Raw genomic sequence first — 21,186 nt, forward strand, 5'->3', positions numbered from 1 at the left:
AATTTTTGGCATTTTTAGTTTTTTGGTTGCATTCACAGTCGGTCAGTCACTGGCTTCACTGCACACGGCATCGATCACCTCCGCCTACCTTAACGGGCTGCAGGGAGGCGTTATGTCTGTCCGTCAGCCCCTCCGTCCTGGGGAGAGGAGAGATGTTCTCTGCTTCCTCCTCCTCTTCCTCCTCCTCCTCCTCCTCCTCTTCCACTCCTTCCTCAGGAGACGGGTGCATCCCCTCGGCACTGAATCCCTGCAGCAGAGCCGCCACCGCCTCCGGTTTGGGAAGCTTGGAGACCTTGAAATGTTTCTTGTAGTGAGGCGTGTCCTTCCTGATCAGCCGCTGCCGCTCAGCGGGGACAGCGCGCCGCTCCCCGTCATCGCTTGGCTCTTCCTCATCGTCCTCCTCCTCACCTCCACGGATAATGGGCTCCTCTGCGAAGTGCACGGTGGGCTGCAGATGAGAGCGGTCATCAGACCCATATGCCGCTCACCTCGTTTGCTAATTACACGGGAATCCACCTCACAGCTGACCCTTCTACGCTCGTTTGGATCGTCACGTAAACATTACGCAGCACAGGTGCCTGAAGCTCCAAAATCACCAAGCGTGACAAATTTCCATGCTTGGAAATCTTTCCTAACAAACTGCAGATTTGCTCACCTCCACGTATTCAACTTCCATTTCATCCAGCTCCACCAAATCATTTTTGTGTCTGTGAAGTTGGTTGGACGTCTGAGAGTCCGGGCTGTGATTGGTCAACGTCGCCTGCATGCAAAACGGCAGGTTATTACCCCGAAAACCATCCAAAGGCACCTGCCGGTCCAGTACGGATGCGGCTATGTTCAGTACCTTCTCTGTGTCGGTCCTCTCCTCCTCCTCCTCCGCATGGGGCCTCCTCTCTTCCATGACCTTCTTCATCTCCTTCAGCTCATTCGGGTGCGGTGTTGCCCGTCGATGCAGACCCTGACACGTATACGGGTGATGTTAGTGGCAAAAGCCAGGCCAGTGAGCCCCCACGTGCCCCCACCCCCGCGTCACCAAATACCCCTCGTTCAGCCGCGCTCTCCTCATCGTGCTCCCGGTCTTCCAGCTTCTCCTGGAACTGGATGGTGGACACGCGGTTCAGGTTGGTGTCTGTCCAGCTGTCATCAGTAGGAGTTGGCGGCTCGTTCTCTGTGACATGCAGGGAGGGGGGGGGGACTCAGGGTTTGAATGTTGAGGACCCCGATGTTCTGGGATCCTCAGAGATCCATAGCTAGGCATCTGACCTGATGCGTGACAACCAAGCCAATACTGCAAAATCTTTGGTGTTTTCTGATGCAAGAAGAAAACTAGCCTATCAGAATGGAAAGGTATGAAATTTAATAGTGGGCGGAGCTAAGAAGAGAAAGACACACTCAAGGAAACATCCACCCAATAGGCAGAGTAAAGAACACCTCTGGATTGTAACATCAGTAACACTGTATTTATTTCTAGCAAAGAAGGCAGCTCTTTTATCGCAGAACGCCCTCCAGTGCCTGTTTACGTCAGCTGCACTGTAGATGAAAGGTGTCTTTTCACTGGGCTCTTGCTGTGCAGGCATAAAGTATCTGACACCCTGATGTCAGGCCCCAGCGGGGAGGCTGCAGTCACTGCCGCTTGTCCAGTTAGAATAATGAGGCCGACGTTTTATTACCACCCCTTGTTATCATGCAAGAGGAAGTCACTCATCGACTTCTATTATAAGACTACGTGTCTATGTCTGAGTAGGCATGCAAGTATGTATGCATATACGTCTCAGCATGTAAGAGTATTTCTGAGTATGCGTTTGAGTATGTCTGAGTAAGCATGAGTATCCATCCGAGTATGCATAAGTGTGCATACTGCATCATATACTACTGCAAAAAAATTGAAAAATATAGGCCTCCTAACAGCTATGCAAAGACTAAACGCGTGCCTGACCCCCCAGCCCCCCCGCCTCACCTGGGCTGGTCGACGGCTGCTGTGGCAGCAGGTAGCAGGTGAGCACCGTCTCCCCAGACCTGCTGTCATTCTCCATCTGGAACTTGAGCATGGGCTGCGACTGGTTCTCGGCCAGCCACAGGGCCTTCAGGTTCAGGTTTGCCAGGGAGAACGGGAGGTTCTGAAGCCTGGAACAGGCAGCGGGGTCACAGGGACGCTGTGAGTAAACTGTGCGGGGCGAAAAGCCAGACTCCGAACTCACCGGCATTCTAAGGATCAGTTTGTGTCGGTAACTTTATGCAAAGGGTCTGCATACACTAAGCTGAAGGCTAAAAATGCTGCTGTGCATAGGACTCTGCGACTGAGCATGTGTGACTGCGTAACTGAGTGTGACTATGGACATGGCTGTGCACATAACCGCAACTGTGCACGTTTGTGACTGGGTATGCGACCATGTGACTGCGCATGGCACCTGTTCCCCGCCACGTCCAGCACATGCAGCTCCGTGGCACCTGCCAGCTCGGGGGGCAGCCTGGCCAGGCGGTTCTCACGCAGCGAGAGCACCGTGAGGCTGGTACAGCCGCCCAGCTCCAGGGGGACACCATACAGACGGTTGCGGTCCACGTTCAGGTTGGTCAGCTTCTTCAGCTGCCCCATGGATCGCGGCAGAGCCTGGCGAGAGAAGGGACAGGGTGGAGGAGGGGATGGAGAGTGAGAAAGGTCAGGGGGAAGAGGGAAAAACAGGAAACGACAAGGAAACCAGAAGGAGAGCAAATAAGAGAGAGACAAAAGACGAGAAAGAAAAGAAAACATGAAGGAGGAAGAAGGAAGGAGAAGGAAGGAGAAGGAAGGAGGAGAAAAGAATTGAGAAGAAGAAGGAAGGAGGACAAAAGAAGGAGGAAGAAGAAGAAGAAAAGGAATGAGAGGAAGAAGAAGATTGGGGAAGAAAAAAGAGAAGAAGGAAGGAAGGAAGGAGAAGAAGAAGGAGAAAAGAATGGAGGAGAAGAAGATAAGAAAAAGAAGTGAAGAAGAAGAACAAGAGAGGCAGACTGTGTGCAGGTAAGAGAAAAGCAGACTATGAAAGACAAGGAATAAGACAACAAGACTGAAAAGGACAGTACTGACGCGTGGGGCATGGTCAAAGGTGATTAACCACGATGAGAAGCACCAGCAGTCCACCAGGCAGAAACGATGAAGAAGCGCACATGGCGGAAAGCTGGACAGAGAGAAGGACACGCATGTGGAGGCCAGACCTGGAGGAGGTTTTCAGTGAGCACCAGCTCAGACAGATTCTCACAGTCGCCGATGGCATCCGTCAGGCGGATCAGCCGGTTCTGGTCCATTTTGAGTATGGACAGCTGCTTCAGGCCACCTGCAAGGGCCACCAACAAGGGTATAACTGTTGTAGCACAACTCTAACTTATTAACTGTCAGGAGGTTAACTGCCGTGGTTTGGCTGCTTAAGGATCCACGACTCTGCAGTGCCACCAGCTTCCGTACTGCACCCAAAGGAGATTAGAACCCCACGCTATACTGACAGTTACACTGCTCCCAGGGGGTTTAGACCCTAATACCATACTGTCAGCCATACTGCACCTAGGGGGTTTAGACCCTCATGTTATACAAACACTCATACTGCACTCAGGTTTAGACTCCCACACCATACTGACAGCCAGGGGGATAAGACAGTTCCATTCATGTAAGATAACCATTAAGGAGCTGGACAGCACTCAGTGAGATATTTGGAACAATTACACACAGCCTGACAGTGAGACACTGTCAACCCCGGCGATCTCACCAATGGTGTCTGGCAACAGCTCCAGCCGGTTCTGTGACAGCAGCAGGTCGGTTAGGAGCACCAGGCTGCCCATCTCTGCGGGAAGCTCCTCCAGGCGGTTTTCTGACACGTCCAGGCACACCAGTCTCCTTAGGTTCCCTAGCTCCTGCACAAGTGCACAGAGGCAGGTAGAGAGGTGGAGAATTATGGGCATTTTTATGAACAAGTGATAAGAAATAAGACATAGAAGCCTATGGTGGGTGGGGTCAGTGTATGGCGACCAATCATTGCCTGATTTAAGGGTCGGTGTATGGTGACCAATCATTGCCTGATTTATGCAAAACGGAACTGAGAATCAGCGACTAAAAATGCCCCAAGCCTGCAGTAGAGGTTGTTGATTGGTTTGTTTTCCTCCTGGTTGCAGGCACATAGATGGCTTCCTTTACCCGCTTGTAGGACCCCTACCGACCCCAGGTGCGAGTGAGGAGCCAGCTTTGCCACACTGACCGGGGGCAGGGTAGCCAGGCGGTTGTGGTCCAGCAGCAGCTCCCGCAGGTTGGGCAGAGCACCAAGGGTGTCAGGCTGGGGACACAGAGCAAATGGCCGGTTTGCAAACCCTCCCAGGAATGAACAGAGAGCCAGGCGGCCCAAACAGCCAGCACTGCGTCGAGATATTTTTAAAATGAGACCAGCGCCAAAAGAGAAAGAAAAAGAAATAAACAATGGGGCCAAGCCCATGTGACACCCGAAGCGAGCTTCACCACCCGGTTTCACTTTGGGCAGGCTGGGGTGGCGCTGGCGGCCGTCTAAGGCAGCACCACCCCACAAGATGGTGCCCTTGCCAGCCGCCCATTCCACTGCTGCATTATTTTCACGAATGCTTCTTTAATTGTTCATTTTGGCTGTATCACAAAAAACTGCAAAAATCTGGCAAAAATAGCATTTGATCGTGTGCGCACTGAACTCTGTGATCGCATCTCATGCACGCAGAACGCCTCTTACATCAATGTTTCTCAGCCCAGCCCTCAGGAACCCCCAGACAGTCCACATTTTTGCTCCCAGCGCACCCAAACCAGGTATTCGATGTTCTCGATTGTCTGGGAGCTGCGAGGGAGCAAAAATGTGGATTGTCTACGGATACCAAAGGGCTGGGTTGAGAAACACAGCAAACATCCTTCAGCTATTACAGAAAAGTCCAACGAAAGTGGGGTCCATTGAAAGGACAACCATACAGCAGCCAAGCAGGGGGCAGGTATGTAACCTGCTGACATCATGATAAACAAAGTGTCAAATTAAAAGCTGGACAATATCCAGCTAATAGACAACGACGCGCCAAAATAAAAGCTGCATGTGTGTTTGAATATGAACTAGACCGGTTGCCTACCAATGCTTCCAGGTCATTACTGCCCACATCCAGCTGCTCCAGCTTCACCAGGAAAGACAGCGACCTAAAAATGGGGAAAAGTCTGATCATATATGGTGCTCAGAACCACAGAGCACAACATTTTTACTTCTTGGACTGTATGAAAATAGTGTATAAAAATTAATTTGTGATGCAAACTCATTTGTAAGCTTCTGTATTTGAATAATGTAGCTGGAGTGTGGATGTGGTGATGCTGTGCCATTTCCCGTGTCCCTTTAACATGACATGGCTTTCATGCCAATGGCTGTGGCAAGCAATAGAGGGCGACAAACACAGCCTGAGGACCCAAAGCACGAAGGCTTAAAGCAGGGGTGGCCAATCTTATCCGCAAAGGACCGGTGTGTATGCGGGTTTTCGCTGCAGCTCCCTAATTAGATTACTATTGGCTGAAGAGTCCTCACACCTGGGTTTGAACAGCTGACCTGCAGGTTATCCCAAAAACCCGAGTACACACCGGCCCTTTGCGGATAAGATTGGCCACCGTTGGCTTAAAATATCTGCACATGTTAACAAAACACTCATCAATAAGCTTGCGCTGGCAGGGCCCCGCAGTCAGTGTGTTAGCATAGCAGGGCCCCGCAGTGTGTGTTAGCATAGCAGGGCCCCGCAGTGTGTGTTAGCATAGCAGGGCCCCGCAGTGTGTGTTAGCATAGCAGGGCCCCGCAGTGTGTGTTAGCATAGCAGGGCCCCGCAGTGTGTGTTAGCATAGCAGGGCCTCGCAGTGTGTGTTTTAGCATGGCAGGGCCCCACAGTGTGTGTGTTAGCATGGCAGGGCCCCGCATTGTGTTTTTAGCATAGCAGGGCCCCACAGTGTGTGTGTTAGCATGGCAGGGCCCCGTAGTGTGTTTTTAGCATAGCAGGGCCTCGCAGTGTTTGTTTTAGCATGGCAGGGCCCCGCAGTGTGTTTTTAGCATAGCAGGGCCCCGCAGCGTGTGTTAGCAAGGCAGGACCCCGCAGTGTGTGTTAGCATGGCAGGGCCCCGTAGTGTGTTTTTAGCATAGCAGGGCCCCGCAGTGTGTGTTAGCATGGCAGGGCCCCACAGTGTGTGTGTTAGCATGGCAGGGCCCCACAGTGTGTGTGTTAGCATGGCAGGGCCCCATAGTGTGTTTTTAGCATAGCAGGGCCCCATAGTGTGTTTTTAGCATAGCAGGGCCCCGTAGTGTGTTTTTAGCATAGCAGGGCCCCGCAGTGTGTGTGTTAGCATGGCAGGGCCCCACAGTGTGTGTGTTAGCATGGCAGGGCCCCACAGTGTGTGTGTTAACATGGCAGGGCCCCGCAGTGTGTGTGTTAACATGGCAGGGCCCCGCAGTGTGTGTGTTAGCATAGCAGGGCCCCGTAGTGTGTTTTTAGCATGGCAGGACCCCGCAGTGTGTGTGTTAGCATAGCAGGGCCCCGTAGTGTGTTTTTAGCATAGCAGGGCCCCGCAGTGTGTGTGTTAGCATGGCAGGGCCCCGCAGTGTGTGTGTTAGCATGGCAGGGCCCCACAGTGTGTGTGTTAACATGGCAGGGCCCCGCAGTGTGTGTGTTAACATGGCAGGGCCCCGCAGTGTGTGTGTTAGCATAGCACAATTCCCTGGCACCCGCTCAGCTTTGCAGGACATTTCATTTCTACGGACAATGACTGGAGGCTCTCTGACCCTTAGCCCAGACCCCACTGACGCTATACTTACATGGGCAGGGATTTCAGCATGTTCTCCCGCAGCTCCAGGGTCACCAGGTTGCCCAAGCTGCCAAACACAGTGGCTCGTTAGAAAACACGCTGCACAACTTTAGCGAGATTTGTTCAGCCGTTAAAAAGCAGCTCTGCTCATGAGATTGTTGACACAGCTAGGGTGAGGGGTTTAGCTATGGAGCTACACAGCTGCTCTTTGGCTGCCAAGTGGCCCCCTCTCGTTTGTAAATTTCTTATGTAATAGGATCAGGACACAAACAGAAAATTCCATCATTAACTAATTAGGCACAGAGTGACAGAGTACCAATATGTTGGAGGCCTTACACCAGCATCTAAACATGAGCACAGACTGATCAAATATCAAATTCACTGTCCACCAGTCTCCTGACTGCTCCAGGATTGTGGTGGTTGTGGTCGGGGGCCTGAATCTCTCAGGTGGCTTAAGGCTGGCGAACACCCCAGAGGGACACCCTGAAGGGGATGCCTGTCCATCGCAGGGCACAAGGCAGGGGATACCCTGAAGGGGATGCCTGTCCATCGCAGGGCACAAAGCAGGGGACACCCTGAAGGGGATGCCTGTCCATCGCCAAGCACAAGGCAGGGGACACCCTGAAGGGGATGCCTGCCCATCGCAGGGCACAAGGCAGGGGATACCCTGAAGGGGATGCCAGTCCATAGCAGGGCACAAGGCAGGGGATACCCTGAAGGGGATGCCAGTCCATAGCAGGGCACAAGGCAGGGGACACCCTAAAGGGGATGCCAGTCCATAGCAGGGCACAAGGCAGGGGATATCCTGAAGGGGATGCCAGTCCATCGCAGGGCACAAGGCAGGGGATACCCTGAAGGGGATGCCAGTCCATCGCAGGGCACAAGGCAGGGGATACCCTGAAGGGGATACCAGTCCATCGCAGGGCACAAGGCAGGGGACTCTCTGGACAAGAAGCCAGTCTATTTTGGGACACACTTACATACCCACTACAGGTAATTGTGAAATGTTAATTAGCCAAACTGGATGTCTTAGATCTGCAGCAAGAAACCTGCTCAACATGGGGAGGACAAGCAAACTGCACACCCACAGCAAGTGGCTAAAGAATGCAGACAGGCATGGACTAACCCTATCCCTAACCGTAACCCCAACCCCAAGGGCTGATTCACGTTTCCTGCAGACGTGGACATGCCAGAGCGTGTGGCTGTCATAACAATTTTTATCACAGTAGCTGGGCGTGGAGTGTTTGGGGGCCACTTGAAAATCGAAATAGCAATGACGGTCCATTCTGTGACGCAAACGGTCCTCGATCGCTCATCAACCGGAGGAAAAGTAGCAGGAAGCAAGAAAGGAGATCGGGCCAAAGGCTGAATAAAAACACCCTCTCTGATAGGATGGAAACAAATATGGGTAACAGATTCAAAGAATGACTGGCTGAGGACGTCAGGAAATACCAGCATTCATTGGATTCCTCTCTATGGGATTAAAAAGATTGCCAGATGACTGTAAATAATAAATAACAATAAATATATTTGTAACTGCAACTCTATATACCTGTATGTATTCTTGAATACTGGAAGAAAATAATGCATGGTTAGGTTCAGTAAAACACTTGTTTTTTCAATGCAAAACTAATTAAAATACTTCACAAACGCGACTAAAGAGCAGCCGTGTTCTACAGCGCCACCGCTGGCCTGGTATCAAAGTACACGATCGCCTGGAGTGTTGTGACAGGAAGTGTGAACATCCAGGAATGCAGTCGGTATGAAGCTAATTGTGTGAGTGTTTAAGTGTGCGAACCGCTCACTCACTTGCCGATGTCATCCGGCAGAATCTGCAGGGAGGCGTCATTGAGGGCCAGGTGAGCCAGTCCCCGAAGCTGCGTGAAACCATCCGGCAACCTGCGGAGAGACCGAGGGGGGGGGGGGGGGCGAAAGGGGAGCAGGGGAGCAGATCTGTAAGTGCAGTGCTGTGCTGAACTGCCCTCCCCGCTGAGGCCACTTGAGCGGTGTCAGCAGGATGATCACCCCACCCTGTTCACTATTAATCACTCAATGGCATTCCAAGGTGCACAACGTGTTTGCACGGCCTCGGCACTGGGAACCAAATACGACTTGTTTTTCAGGTACTGGGGAGAAAACACACTGGAGAAAAGTGGGGGAGGGGGACTAATAACATGGAACTTAGGACAATTTAGGAAGGAGTAGAGACACGTTGCTGGCTACTCCCGTCTGAGTCCACCCCCCCCCCCCCAGGCATAGTGCTGCTGTGATTTGCGTGAAAGGCGCTGCCTGCCTAGTGCAGGGCGCACGGCAAGGGTGGTGCAGCCAGGGCACTGCTGCTCACGGGCGCCGTGAAGTTAAGACGACTGACAGGGGGCCTAAAAAATCACGACATAAGTGGATTGTCTGGGTTGGGGGCCCAATGTAATATGCTTCCATGACACCTAAAATCTGTACCTGCTTTTGTTGCATGTTGCTGAGGGTCTACAGCAAAAGCACTAATTACTGAAGAAAGAAACGCCATAACTTGCTCTTCACAATGTAACCTCGCCCTCCTTGGGGAGCCAAAGAAAATAATGCTTAAATGATCTTCCTGGTGGTGCATGCTTGCCAGAGTCTGACAGCTTAGCCATTTCAGAACCTCAAGTCACCCCAGCATATGTAGCAAACATCGAATACACCCATGCGTCTTTTTTAATCGACCACTAGCACACCGTATTTGGCTAATCAATACCGTTATTAAACTAATTAGGTTAATTAAATGAGCTGGTGGCGAAATTTAATAAATCTATGATTCGGCTGAGGTGCCCCTGAGGAGAGGTTTGGGAACTGAGGCGGTGTTCATCTAGCTGTCCTATAAGATATCAGTAACTTTATGGAGATCATTTGAGATTCTTGTTAATTTTCATGGTATTACTGTTAATTTGACTGTGTTCTAATGTTAAAAAATTGTTTTTTTCTGAACAAACATACACTTGCCACCTAGTTAAATAGCCTCAAACATTTTCCTTCAGCGCCTAAGACTTTGGCACAGTACTGTGTAATGTCTGTGCAGAATATTGTATATTGTTGTCTCTATTCTGTTATCGCTCATTGTTGCTATTGATTGTTATATGCCCTTTATGTCTGCATGCATTCAACCATTTCATTGTACTTATATACGTACAACTGACAATAAAGCTTTTGAGGCCTTGAATCTCTTAAGCCTTCTGAGAACTGAAATGGAGGCTGCAGTGCAGACGAACCAGTGGAAAGCAGGCAGAGGCAGTAGGTGAACCCCACCTCTACTAAGGCTAAAAAGATCCACTTGTCTGAGTCTGAGGCGGCACCAGCCTCTCTTATCACTGGGAGGGTTACTGGGGTTAAAGTGCGGTGTCCTGACCATTCAAACCCTTTTGTATGGCGCTTTAGCAAAGCTGGTTGCTAATGTAAACAAAGCAGAATGTAAACGTCATGTTGTTGGAGCTGGGCGGCTAACAAGCCGAGTGCAGGGCCGCCCCACCTTCTCCAGAGGCAGAATGAGGCGTAGGACGCGGCGGGCGTCGGGACGCACTGACCTGGAGAGAGGGTTTCCGCTGAAATCTGCGATCTCCAGCGCCTTGCAGAACTTGATGCTCTCAGGAATCTCAGGAATGTCTGCAGGAGGAGGCCGCAGATTCACACCAGAGGAGCGTGCGGTTTCACAACAAAAGCACACTTTCAGATCGTCTTCGCGTAACTAACATACGGCTGCAGACTACAGGAGAGACCCAAGCGGCTGACTCAGACCTCTTGTGGCTACTAAGAAAGGTCCCCAGAAATTGGTTCTGACTGTTCTGTACTGGAAGCAGCTCGACCAAGATACGAGGTCGTGCTTTCAGAGAAAAGAAAGAAGAAAAGGCCATATTTTCACAAAGAAGATTCTAATGGAAAGAAAATTTTTCAAATAAACGGGTAAGATTAATTTCACAAGTAAAAAACAGTGTCTAGGATCATCTCCAGATATCCAAACCTCACAGCACAACAATCTCTAATGGTTGCTCATCCCTAAGCGTAGATTTAGGGAGGCTACAGCACATAGATCAGCCGAGCAAATAACACAACCCTGCTACACCAGAGCAGAGTCACAGGCCGCACTAGAGGATGCTGGGTAGATGGTGAGGGTGGAGCCAGGCGGGTGACAGCTTGCACGTGTGCCGTAGCACGGTGTCCTCACCATTCTGCGAGACATCCAGCTCCACCAGCAGCATGAAGTTGGCCACCTCTGGGGGGAGCCTCTGGATCTCATTGTCGCTGAGGGTCAGCTTGCGCAGGTTCAGCAGCCGGAAGAAAGGCTGAAAGGGACAGAGGAGTCACGCCGTCAGTCAGGTGGCCGACCATCGAAGTGCCAGCTTTGCTCTGGCTGTTAACATCTCATTATATAGCTTATTTTGCCCTAAGACCACAATAAAGAACCTCATAAAGCACTTTTACTCTGACGGTTAAGATTAAAGATGGACTTTATGGATCCCAGTGGGACATTCTGGTGCCAACAGCAGCAAGAACATAGTGCAGAGATGAACATACATACAGGGCCAAACAAAGTGCAAAGATGGGGCACACGATGCAAACAAATAAATGTGGTGCAAACTAACTTAGAAAGTATTGTAGTAATATAAAAAAATGAATAAATATTTACAGAATAGGAATAAAATTAGTGACGGTAATACAGATAGAGAGAGAACAAATCCAGTGCTATCTATTTGTATAATAATAATAAATTATTATTATTATTATTATTGTCATTATTATTATTGTGGAAGTATTCTTACAGCCTCTCCCCATGTGGACAATACAGCCACACATCCACCCTTGATGTGAACCTGGTAGTGTTGGGACAGTTCCCAGCATGCTCTGCTCTCCATTACTCTCCTGCCTGCCTGGCTTCCTGCCTTTGAGGATCTCCTGCCATCTCCCCCAGTCCCACACACTGCTAGCCAGGCCTTTGAAGGACTCATACGCAATGAAAGTAAACTTCAACAAGTGTCACCTAGACATGAGGCAGGTTCATCTCAGAGAATCTCAAAGGAGGTTTTCTGACCAGTAAAGAAGGCAGATTCCCGTTCAACTAATCCTAAGCTTAACACCAACCCCACGCTCGTGTGTGTCAAAGGCACAGCCTTCCAGTACAGCCTCCCCCCCCCCCCCCCAGCATGCTGGGGAATCGTGTGTGGCAGGAACTGAACTTTATGCCGTCTCAGACACAAGTCAGCTGCCATCGGATCCTCGAGATCCGGAGAAGATGAGCCAAGCGAGCAGCCAGGTTCACATCGCCCTATAAGCAAACAAGGCCTTTGTCACCAAATCTATTCTACAAACAGCACGACACACTGCTAACAAGCTTATATCAGCTCATCAAAGACGTATTGCACACTCCCGGTTGACAATATTGGAAACATACCAACAGCCTGTAAAAACCTGGAAACAAAATCACCTGGCTGATACATTGCATGAAGGTTTGGGGGGGACCGGTACACTGAAGAGTAACCCATTCTGGAATGGGTTCTCGGCGTGCTAGTTTACAGCAGGGTTTCCAAACCGGTCCTCAAGGACTCACAGACAGTCCACGTTTTTGCTACCGGGAGCTGGCAGGGAGCAAAAATGTGGAACATCTGCCAGGGAGTTCAGAGGGAGCAAAAACATGGACCGAATGTGCATCCCTGAGGACCGGATTGGGAAACACTGGTTTAGGGTAACAACCGTGCACAAGTAGAGTGGATTAGTACCTAATAAAGGTGAAGCGACTGCCCACCGCAGACACATATGGTTACAGCAGCAGCTTCATTTACAGGAAGCTACAGTACAGAAACAGGTCTTCAGTTTGAATCCGTCACATATTCTGGCACAGAACAGGAGCCCGTGACCGAAGATTTTTTATTGACGGGAGGAATCTGAAGAGTCTGCATTCCAGAGTCTCTGTATCAGATCTGGATTGTACAGTTTACTCAGTTCCATTAAACAGCAACAGTCTGGCCCTTTAAAACCCCATTTTGCTCCTCATGAGACAGACAGACAAGTGAGAGCAACTTTGGGGGGTCACAACACAGAGCTAAAGGCCTTGCTCATGGGCCCACAAACGAGTGACTATTCTGCCGAGGGTGGGGCTCAAACCGGAGACCTTCCGATCAGAGAAACGTCAGCATAGCCCACTGAGCCACACACCACCCTACGTAAAGCAGCTATATAAACTCCTTCCAGTTATAATTCTTGTTGAGGCATTTTGTGTCTGTAGGGGATTTCTGAGTGGAGGTGAAAAGGCCAAAAAATAAAAACCAGCCACAATTCACCATCCATGTCAGGCACAACAATGAAAACACAGAAACATCATCATCCTGGTATGGCCATTGTGGGTTTGTACTCTTTGAGGGGAACAGAGAGACCCACAATGCACTGCTGCCTTGTCGGGTACACGGAGAGACCGAAAACACCAGAATGCTCCTACATCTACATTCCACACCAGAGCTGGTTTTTGAACATTATTTATGAGGTTCCAGCTTTGTTAGAAGTTGTGTATCTCCTGCTCTGATGCTGCTCACACTTGTACCTGGGCATTCACTGGAAACTCAGCCTAGCTACACTTAAGCCTATCTGACACCATGAACGCATGCATGTTTGCATTGCGCCATTTACCTCACTTTTTCGTTGCCTTGAACAAAAGCCTTCGCTAAATACGTTAAATGCAAATGCAAAAAGTCACACAAAACATTAAGCCCATTTTGCAATCGTGGTCGGATGGAGCCTGTCAAAGGACTGCTTCAGAGTGAGATGAAACACAATAATCTATACAGGAGAGAACGAGTTCGGAGAACATTCCAGAACAACTGGTTTCCCCCACTGATGAATCACTAGTGAAAAGAGCGGCACCAGCTACGATGAGGTCTGTAGGGCACAGGCCTGAGTGCGGAGGAGTGAGATCGAGAAAAATCTGGGCTGCTCAGACAGAGCAGGGCTGCGCTTACATCCTGCAAGCATTTGCAATCCAAAACGAATTCAAATCCAGGTCAATAGGGAGTAATTAACATATTACAACATTTAAAGGTGCCATCGCTTTATCCAGTGAACAATCCATCAACCGACACCATTCTGGAAGCCAGCCAATGGGAAGCTAGCTCTCTCAGACGGTGCCACCTGAACTTTATCTTCTGTGTTTGGGAAAACCTACAAGGTACACTAATGCATTTCAGAAGACTCCCACAGGGAAACGAGCTAAAAAAAAACAAATGGCCAGCTATCACAAACCTCCAAGAACTTCAGGCAGCTTTTAAACACTGACCATGTTCGGCACAGAAGCGAGAACAGGCCAAACGACTTTGTTGTACAAGTCCGGGGGAGGGCAGGTGAAGCCCCTCCCTCAACTATTGAACTAATAATATAGAGCAGTCTCTGTTTTTCCCTGGAGGAGGACCAGCTCTTTCAGTACCAGCCAAATGCCTGGACACACCTACTGAAAGTCATTTGTTTTCCAACACGATAACGACCCTAAGCGCACCTCGAGATTATGTAGGAAGTATTATCTTGAGTGCTGCGACAGATGACGCGACCTGGCCCTCAGAATCCCTTGACCTAAACCCTACAGGGCGGGTTTAGGATGTGTTGGATCAAAGAGTAAGAGCAAGGTAGATGACTTGTGCCCAGAACTTGTGGAATCTCCTTCAGGACTGTAGGAGACGCATTCCAGGGGATGACTGTGCATTGGGAAGCTGCTTGACAGAATGTCAGCAGTCTGCAATGCTGTCAAAGCGAAAGATCTCTAAAGTTTGAGAAAACTTTGAGAAGCTGAACATTTCTCTTGGCTGTTACAATATTTGACACATATTACTTCATTGCCTCGAAGCTTTCTATGAAGTGAATAACACAGATAAAACAGAGACAAATGCATTAAAAGCAGGTGTCTAGACTTTTAACTGGTACGGTATGTCCCAACAACCATATTGCCCAGAAGGTACATCCATTTTTGTCACAAAAATGACAAACACACAATCAAGTTTGCGACACTGCTGACTGCTGGATTTCCTGACCAAACGGCTGCTCCATCTTATGAGCGAAGGATGCGAGGTCTACTCTGCATGCATGTACAGATGCCATGTACTGTTTATGGGCATCACAAACAGAGATCCACATGCTTCTGTTTACAAAAATAACGACCAGGGTACCTCTCTACCTTCAGTATGGGACTGGCACAGCAGAGCAGCAGGTTCACATGATGATCTAGTTCAGTACCCCCCCCCCCCCCCCAGCAGAGTCAATTACCAGTTCATTGCCCCCAGCCCTGCAAGTCCATGGCCCTGTGTATCATGCGCCTGTATACTCTTCATCAAAACTGGGCTATGCTCCTGCAAACCCCTAGCAGCCCCTCCCAGCTAGGGCTGTGCTCCCACAAACCCCTGGCAGCCCCTCCCAGCCAGGGCTGCGCTCCCACAAACCCCTGGCAGCCCCTCCCAGCCAGGGCTACGCTCCCACAAACCCCCTGCAGCCCCTCCCAGCCAGGGCTATGCGCCCACAAACCCCTGGCAGCCCCTCTCAGCCAGGGCTACGCTCCCACAAACCCCCGGTAGTCCCTCCCAGCCAGGGCTACACTCCCACAAACCTCCAGCTGCCCCTCCCAGCCAGGGCTGCGCTCCCACAAACCTCCAGCTGCCCCTCCCAGCCAGGGCTGTGCTCCCACAAACCCCGGCAGCCCTTCTCAGCCAGGGCTACGCTCCCACAAACCCCGGCAGCCCCTCTCAGCCAGGGCTGCGCTCCCACAAACCTCCAGCTGCCCCTCCCAGCCAGGGCTATGCGCCCACAAACCCCTGGCAGCCCCTCTCAGCCAGGGCTGCGCTCCCACAAACCTCCAGCTGCCCCTCCCAGCCAGGGCTATGCGCCCACAAACCCCTGGCAGCCCCTCTCAGCCAGGGCTACGCTCCCACAAACCCCCGGTAGTCCCTCCCAGCCAGGGCTACGCTCCCACAAACCCCCAGCAGACCCTCTCAGCCAGGATATCTGGGAGTCAGCAACAGGCCCAGCATTTCCACCTGCAGGAAATAAACACAGCATTCCTGTCCACAGAGAATAGGCAAAACCAGGCAAATGACAAAAATGCTTGTGAAAACCATGGGACAGCAGCATTTGGTAATGTCTGCATTCAGGCGCAAATAATCTCAATGAAATCAGCTCTATTCCCCTTTTTGGTCTAGGAAATCATGGAAAAGCGCACCATGCCCACATTCCAGGGCAGAGCCCAGCAGACAGAACGAATCCCGATCCACCTGCCTGCAACCGTCTGCTGAGGACTATTACTGACTAAACGCCTCAAACTTTACAGCACAGTGGAACTCGGTCTGTTCTCTGCAAAGATAATGCTGACAGATGGGGATGAGAAACACAGACTAGCCTCAGTTACAGGCCCACACATCCCCAGACCATCCACACCGCTCCATTCCTGACTACATCAGAACGCAAGCTTTATCAAATGAGATGCAAGGATAACACCTTCCACTCACACACCACTGAAGGGTCACCCGACCCCTGAACACACTAAAACCTGCTGGTACAGAAACGCGCAGAAAGAACGTAAGGACCACTCCATTCATCGCTGAAATTTGATAAATGCCCAGGGTGAATGCAGCGATATGCGATCACAGGGGGCTGTGCCTGCATGTCGGCCCAGGCAGCATCTGTGGCTCCTGCAAGTCTGTACAAGCGGGAACACAGGCTCTGAATGCGGAAGCGTGTGATCGCACATGCAGGGCCAGCGGGATGCAACTCTCCTCCAAATCAGGAGCTCTGGGAGAGAAACATGCTATGTTCTGTCTCCTGAAAGCCTTAGTGAACTGAGGACTTAGCTATTAGCATACGGGTAAAAAAAAAAAAGGCTGGATCTATCATCGTAATTAAATCTAAAACAGGCCATTTTAGGTTTAATGGTTCTGAGTGACTTTGCTGAAAAGCTGTAGGTGGAAGACTTCTGAGCCTCACTGTGTGCTAATATTTAAATCCATATTAGAAAGCATTAAAACTCATAGCAGCCACATTCATGGGATGTAAAGATACACTGACACTGTGCTGTGCTGCACAGTCCTCTCAGCTGCCCATCTGTTAGAGAAAGGCTTACTGAAAGCACTGCTCCTACTGCTGCTGGCCACACACACACACACACACACACACACACACACACAGTCCTGTTAAGCCAGATCACTGCTAACAGCACAGCCCTTAACAAAGTAACCATTATGAGCACAATAGCAGCAGAGGCCACACTTACACACAGCACATCTCTCTCCCTCGACAGTCATCATCATCATCATCATCATCATCATCATCATCATCATCACCATCATCATTGCTGCCACTCTCTGATGTACCAGCTTGTCCAAAGCACACTGTTCACGGAACAAACTCCTTCCAGTCCCCTGACTCATCAGAAACACACAGGAAAAGGAACAGGCACAGGAACAAGAACAGGACAGAAACGAAAACAGGAACACGGATGCAAACAGGAACAAAAGGCAATAGAACAGGATCAGGCTTGGGAACAGGCACAGAAACAGGAATGGGAACAGGAGCAGGAACAGGCTCAGGTATAGGCATGAGAACAGGGATGGGAATGGGAAAAGACACAGGAACAGGACAGGAACTGAAATAGGAACAGGCACAGAAATGGGAATAGGAACAGAATAAGGAGCACGCACCAGGCACACGAAACAACTACAGATTATGTCATCAAGGAGAGGCAGGGTGGCACCGTCTGGCAGGTGTTAAGCTTCACAAACACAAGCAACAAAGAAATTCAGCTCTGCACATTCAGGCTAAAAGTGAAACACAGAGCTCAAAACCACCTGACCAACCAGAACTAATGTCCAAAAGGGGAGAGTACAATGGAAGTTCAGTGCTGAACACAGCCTGAACGTAGAGCACTCAGCAGCCACATGAGGTCCATCCCCTATATCCTGGAGCTTCTGAACAACATGAATACACAGTATTAAAACGTCATAAAAACTGCAGCAGAACCAGAGTGTGACGTGTGACTGCCAGGAGTCCCTCTGTGATGATTATACTACGTGGAGACCAAACAGGGCAGAGACCAACTCATCACACAGCCAGATTCCCCTCAAAGGCAAATATACACTTATCACACAGCCGGAATCCCCTCCAAAGAGGAGATCCGCTCATCACACAGCCGGATTCCCCTCCAAGATAGAGATCTGCTCATCATACATTTGGATTCTGCAAGGCAGAGATCGTCTCATGACACAGCCGGGATTCCCCTCCAAGATAGAGATCCATTCATCACACAGTCAGATTCCCCATCAGTGTCACCAGCAACGCACACCTCAGGTTCAGAACAGATTAAGATTAATTAGCCAACTATCCCGTATTTCAAATGTGCATTTAGAAGCATTCAGACTTGTAATGACAGGCAGCTCTGCTAGTACTGCTGTAACACCACACCCTCACCACTCTGGCTCAATCTGTACCCACGGCTGCACACAGGGTGGGGCGGGGCAAGGCGGGGCTCAAAGAGCCAATTAAACAACCGTAAATAACTGCTGCCAATGTCCTGAAGGCCTCACAGACATGCCTCTATAACAGTGGGAACTGGTAGAGACCAAAAACGTGGACCGTCTGGGGATCCCCAAGGACTGGTTTTAGAAACACTGCTCTATACCACTAGTGAACCTGAATGCACAAGAGCCCTCCTCTTTCTGTGGCCGATGTGCAAAAACGTGACCACGAACACAGACCAAGACAAGCTTCCAACGTAAACAACCCGTAAAATTGCCTACATACAGCAGGAAGATACTTATTTCACTTATCTACTTTAGTTTCTCTATTAAATACACATTTACTTGTCCAGAAAGGTAGCTGCCAATTGCTTAGCTAAATTCTACCTCCTTTATGCAGAAGACAAGCAGTTTGTGGGAATGGCGAGCGGGAACATGCTGGTGTACACTGATCGACAGGCAAGCTGCCCAAACACTGCAGCCTCTCACGAATCAGACAAAGGGACCAGAATAAAGTGATACCGGCAAAAACAATGCAATGTCCAGGAGGCTCAGAGCACGGTGAAGTGATGGCGTTCCTCTGTATGTCCCCACATTCTGTCATTGGTACAAAACACTGACGCTCTGATGCAAACGCAGAGTACCAAATGTGGTCGACGTGCATTCAGAGCAGGACACAAGTTGTAGTAAGTGCTTAGTGATCTCTGCATCTTGGGAAATTGAGCACAGTCGCCAGATCCAGCCCATATGAATCTGACTGCATTTTTCCACGTGAAGCTACATGTCATACTAACTGCTCCTTATCATCGGGGGCCACTTTGCTGGGGAGCAGCAACACATACTAGAGACTAGACAGCACCCATGGGAGCAGTAGCTGGCCAAGTGGGCAGAGCCCAAACCCGCACACGGTCTGCAGGGCCCAGTGGGCAGAGGCCAAACCCGCGCGGTCTGCAGGGCCCAGTGGGCAGAGCCCAAACCCACACATGGTCTGCAGGGCCCAGTGGGCAGAGCCCAAACCCGCGCGGTCTGTAGGGCCGAGTGGGCAGAGCCCAAACCCGCGCGGTCTGTAGGGCCGAGTGGGCAGAGCCCAAACCCTGTAGGAACCATACAGTTCATTCCAATCATGCAGAGTCTGCACACCTCCACGCTGCAGGTGAAGTCAGCATCTTCCACTTTTAGTGTCCATCTTCATAAAAAAACACTATCTAAGCTCATTCCTTACATGTCTGGCAGAACAAACTGAGCAAACATGTATAAATCGAGTGACTGAAACAAAATCAGCTGACACCAACTGATGCCTGTCGCAGCAGACAGAAAAACACTGCTTTGATAATAATTACAGGAAATTAACATCTACCTCCAACAGCGATATTAATGACAAAGCAACATAAAACTGAACGTTAGCAGCTGATTAAAATGTACACCCCCCCTCAACCCCAGCAAACACATGGCATGCCACCCCCAGTGTCTCACAGCCGATCCAAGCGGTGCACCCTCTACAGGGGGCTCACCAGCCCCCTACTTCCCTCTTCTGCCCCTACCCTGCAAATCAAACCTTTGCCCTGTGTCGTTTGGAAACCATAGATGACATAAAAGAATAGCCTTCTCAAAAATTCGTGATTTGAATCACACCCAAAGGATTCTGTCACATACAGCTATATCGGAATCAAAAAGAGAAAAGTTATGCAATAACTAGGACAGCTTCTATACCATAGCCCTATAAGGGCCAAAAAAAGCACAATACAGTGACAGATCCGAGCTGGCAAGAGATGGGGGTTTCTTTGCTCTAACTTGTTCATGGTGCCTGTCTGGTGCAAGTCTGGACCTCTTAGGTGGACCACTGCCTGCTCACCTTGGGGAGTTCGCGGAGCTGGTTAGCATCCAGCAGCAGCTCCTCCAGGCTGCGGTTATAGCGGTAGATCTCATCAGGCACCGCCTGCAGGGAGCAGTGCCGCTTGTCCACCGACTCAATGTGGCGGTTGCAGCGCCCCAACTGGATGCACTTCAGCATGTCCGACCCCCTGAGATTGAGATGGGGGTGTGAGAGGGGGACAAGGGGAGCCAAAGTCAAGGGAATCCCCCTAAAAGATTCAGGACTCCAGACAGAATGGTGCAGGTGTCCAGAAAGGCGCAGGATGGAGATCGGAGAAGCTTCAGGTGTTCAGAAAGGCGCAAGATGGAGATCAGAGAAGCTTCAGGTGTCCATAAAGGCACAGGATGGAGATAAGAGAAGCTTCAGGTGTCTGTAAGGGCACAGGATGGAGATCAGAGAAGCTTCAGGTGTCCACTAAGGCTCAGGAGAGAGATCAGTGAAGCTGCAGGTATACAGGAGCGCTGGGTCACACCCATTGAGCGCTCAGGGGCTGACATCGTCCATCTCCTCAATGTCCATCTTCTGCAACTGAAAATGTCACTTCGGTACGTATACTGCCCAGCTCACGGTAATCAGAGAATCCCGGCTTTAACTCTTCAATGCGTATAAAAGGCTTTTAAATTTTAAAAACAGAAAAAAAACATAAAGCGATCCGAGTCTCTGCGCTTCCCACGCTAAGCTCACTTCATGGCCCCTAGCCCGAGCCGACCGGCGGGGGGACGCCGGACTGTCCGGGACCGAAGCGCTGCGCCGCCAGCTTCCATCCTAACGCGTCCATGGAGGGGGGGCGGCGGTAGTACAACGGGAGGGGGCGTCTGGCGATAGGACGGGGTGTCCGGCTTTTAGCGTTACTGAGTGGAAAATCAGCACGTTAAAAAAAAAAACCAAATGGCGTAGTACTATCCACCCTTTTCGTCGGGCGTGTGAACACTGAAGCTCCGAAGCTCCACGCTCTCCACTCCGCCTTATTATTGCAGGAGATTCGCCTCCTCCCTTTCAAACTGCCTCTCATTCGG

At 50.4% G+C, this 21,186-nt stretch overlaps 1 protein-coding gene across 14 annotated transcripts in view; it reads right to left on the reverse strand.

Annotated features, from left to right (window-relative positions):
• The window catches only part of LOC111834079 (protein scribble homolog), a 45,987-nt gene extending 24,813 nt beyond the window's left edge, over nucleotides 1-21,174 (reverse strand). For 8 of the 14 annotated variants that reach the window (XM_023793000.2, XM_023792996.2, XM_023792998.2 and 5 more), the window contains exons 1-15: nucleotides 20,150-21,174; nucleotides 10,992-11,109; nucleotides 10,354-10,432; nucleotides 8,606-8,695; nucleotides 6,807-6,863; nucleotides 5,098-5,161; nucleotides 4,221-4,295; nucleotides 3,735-3,879; nucleotides 3,190-3,308; nucleotides 2,409-2,608; nucleotides 1,958-2,124; nucleotides 1,041-1,168; nucleotides 845-958; nucleotides 656-760; nucleotides 89-448 (exon numbers count right to left, since the gene is read on the reverse strand). In XM_023793000.2, coding sequence (XP_023648768.2) covers nucleotides 89-448; nucleotides 656-760; nucleotides 845-958; nucleotides 1,041-1,168; nucleotides 1,958-2,124; nucleotides 2,409-2,608; nucleotides 3,190-3,308; nucleotides 3,735-3,879; nucleotides 4,221-4,295; nucleotides 5,098-5,161; nucleotides 6,807-6,863; nucleotides 8,606-8,695; nucleotides 10,354-10,432; nucleotides 10,992-11,109; nucleotides 20,150-20,308 — 1,980 coding nt within the window. In that variant the 5' untranslated portion in view covers nucleotides 20,309-21,174. The remainder of the gene's footprint in view (nucleotides 1-88; nucleotides 449-655; nucleotides 761-844; nucleotides 959-1,040; nucleotides 1,169-1,957; nucleotides 2,125-2,408; nucleotides 2,609-3,189; nucleotides 3,309-3,734; nucleotides 3,880-4,220; nucleotides 4,296-5,097; nucleotides 5,162-6,806; nucleotides 6,864-8,605; nucleotides 8,696-10,353; nucleotides 10,433-10,991; nucleotides 11,110-20,149) is intronic. The other 6 variants (XM_023792990.2, XM_023792992.2, XM_023792993.2 and 3 more) reach the window with 1 other exon arrangement.
• Between the last annotated feature and the right edge of the window lie 12 nt (nucleotides 21,175-21,186).

The sequence above is a fragment of the Paramormyrops kingsleyae genome, chromosome 4, assembly GCF_048594095.1.
Source record: "Paramormyrops kingsleyae isolate MSU_618 chromosome 4, PKINGS_0.4, whole genome shotgun sequence".
Taxonomy (NCBI): domain Eukaryota; kingdom Metazoa; phylum Chordata; class Actinopteri; order Osteoglossiformes; family Mormyridae; genus Paramormyrops; species Paramormyrops kingsleyae.